General features: G+C 36.5%; 1 protein-coding gene across 4 annotated transcripts in view; it reads right to left on the bottom strand.

Moving 5' to 3' along the window:
* Positions 1-387: 387 nt before the first annotated feature.
* The window catches only part of LOC125665557 (uncharacterized), a 13,696-nt gene continuing 11,198 nt past the window's right edge, over positions 388-2,885 (bottom strand). For all 4 annotated transcript variants that reach the window (XM_048898262.2, XM_056152304.1, XM_048898261.2 and 1 more), the window contains 2 exons: positions 1,764-1,895; positions 388-831 (listed from right to left, as the gene is read on the bottom strand). In XM_048898262.2, coding sequence (XP_048754219.2) covers positions 566-831; positions 1,764-1,895 — 398 coding nt within the window. In that variant the 3' untranslated portion in view covers positions 388-565. The remainder of the gene's footprint in view (positions 832-1,763; positions 1,896-2,885) is intronic.

Raw genomic sequence — 2,885 nt, 5'->3', positions numbered from 1 at the left:
CGTCCATTCTTAGAACAAAAAATGTAATGTTTTAAGTAGGATATAAACCTCAAACTGTCCATTCTGTGAGAGAAAGAACTGATCTCGGCCCTACGGGCCTCGATCAGTTCTTTCTCTCACAGAATGGACAGTTTTTGGCTTATATCCTTTACATATATATATATATATATATATATATATATAAAGCACGAAAACCCAACAACACCCTACTTTCTTAAAGTGTCGGATCTGAGAAGATACAAGGCCAGTAAAGAAATTTATAAAAGCACTGAAAAGGCCATGATGCAACCATTACGTCATCTTTCTACTAAAGAAGTAAGCATCGAAGTCAAGACCAATCTAGATCACAGGTGTCAATTGAGTGCAAGTAGTACACAACAATGGAAATGCATTTTCTAGATTTACTTTATTAACAAAGGTTAATTTAAATAAAAATCAACCATAAATCACAAATGTCTGCATTAAAAAAACAACAAAGAGGAAATTAAAAGCACACTTTCTACATCAATACATATTGCAAATTGTTAAGGCTAGAATTCATATTTCTTATGAACGATTACTAACTTTATTGAATGTTTGTATATTCATTAGAAGAAGCAGGAAACTTATTCAGAACCTGACCTTGAGTGGCGTGTTTAGGTGCTTTTGTGTACAAACGGAAACTCAAGATTACAGCCATGATGCTGAAAAGCAGCCCCACGCCGGCGAGGATGAGGGAGTATGGTATCCCAATTTCAATGTGGTTCCCTGGGATTCTGGATTTGTCAAAGGCGTTTGCTACTTTCGAGTTACCTACAGCCAATCGGATTACCAGAATTATTTCCACCAGAGCTGTAATAAATGAAAAAGGCCTTATCACTATTAAAGGTGTATTTAAAATTAAAATTGGTTTTAGGTATTTTGACCTTTATGTCCATCTGCCAGTCTGTCATCATCCTGAACTATTCACATTTGGAAATATCCATCTAAAGCCAATTTTAACGACACTTGCAACAAAGCATCTTCGAAAACTAGTTTCACTATGGATCTCATTTAAGTGATAGAGTATATTATGTCATTATCTTCTTTAAAAGATATGAGCACCTTCTCTCTAGTTATGTTAATGCATGTATTCAATCAGCATTTCGCAAATTATACGATTGTTATAGTGATCTAGCTTGCCAATACAACCTATCATTGCTGTCTGACGTGTTTCATACCGACTGTTAGACCGTTCTTGACACACTGATTTTGACTACAGATAACCCCGTTTACCTGGTCAAGATAAAGGGCTCACGGCGGGAGTGACCAGTCAACGGAGGATGCTCCCTATAATCAATTCAAAATAGAAAGTTGGGTAAACACAGACCCCTGGACACACCAAAGGTGGGATCAGGTGCCTAGGACGATTAAGCATCTCCTGTCGACCGGTCACACCCGCCGTGATATGCAAATTTCATTCTTCAAAATTCAAGATGAAATATAGAGAAACCGACATTAAGCGTCCGATAAATCTCCTATTTCAAGTTTAGAATTATTTTTGGTCACTTAAATCGAATCTGTTTAGTGTTTGATATATTACTAGGATATACATGTGTATGATATGCATTTTGACTTGTCATCAGAATGATGACTTCCGGTAAAATCAGGTCTTCCTTTTTGTGTGAATACATTCATCTGTGAATATGTTCCACGGAATCCTAAGGTGAATACACTCTAACGGATTAACTCAGTAATAAATTATTGTACAGTGTACATGTTTTAAGGAACTTTCTCAATCTTACCACCAACAAGAATGGCAATTCCTCCACCTGCAATTTTAGTCCGAGATCCTTTGTTGAAAAGCAGGAGATATAGACCAGTCATACACGAAACCAAAGCAGAGACAGCCTCGATTTGCAGATCAATGTTAGACACTGAAAGAAAAATACAATAGTCAGTCATATGCAGTGGGTATACATTTTCTTTAGATACCAGTATAGCGGGTTTATTCTGCAGGTCTAAGATTTGGCGATTTGCTGGCTCAAAGGCATGCTAAGAATTTTAGCGGAATAAATTTTGGCGGAGAGGGAAGAGGTGTCTCTTTTTCACATACTGAAGTCGCAATTGGGTGCATATTTGGCGAGTGAAATTTTGGCAGAAAGCTATCTTACCGCTAAAATAAGCCAAATCATAACCACGCGGAAAACCCCCGCTATACGGTATATACTGCTCATTTCGTTTAAACAGCCCACCTAAGAGTTATGTAAAATTGAAAGGATGTTGTTTATCAAAAGAAAATCTGCACATTTATCAGAAATGTGTGTGTTCATTGCCAACGTTTATAATTCTTGACACTTGCACTTTAAGAATAATTGAAGCAACGTTTCTTATTCCTTTTAAGTGTATCTGATGGGACAATGACCGTTGTCTACCCTTTATGCTAAAATGTACAATTTAGAAGAGAATAATTTCACATATGCAAGAACCAAACCAAAGAACACGTTTAAATTGGATACTTGAGAACTCGGAAACAAAACATTAGATATGTGCAGTCTGTCTCCATCAGATAGAAAGCATGGTCTTACACGGATTGTCTTGCGGTAATTATGTCAATGTATGTTGAAGTTTCATTGAGGGTAAGGTGATATATGAAAAGGTGAAAATAACGAACAGTGACCAATCACAAAAGTCCTATAAGGAATACAAAATAGAAAAGTTGGGCAAACATAGACCCGATATACCAGAGGTAGGATCAGGTGCCTAGGAGGAGTCTTAGATTAGGCAATATTCAAAGGCCAGAAGTTACTTGGGTTCGATATTACCTGCACTACATCAATATGTCTTTTCGTAAATCTGCTAAATACAAATTTCTTTCATATATATTTTACATTTCCAGTGTTTTTGCCTTTGATATCTTTACCAAT

The sequence above is a fragment of the Ostrea edulis genome, chromosome 10, assembly GCF_947568905.1.
Source record: "Ostrea edulis chromosome 10, xbOstEdul1.1, whole genome shotgun sequence".
In the NCBI taxonomy this organism is placed as follows: Eukaryota; Metazoa; Mollusca; class Bivalvia; order Ostreida; family Ostreidae; genus Ostrea; species Ostrea edulis.
The sequence above is the reverse complement of the archived record's forward strand: the minus strand, read 5'-3'. Positions and strand labels throughout refer to the sequence as shown.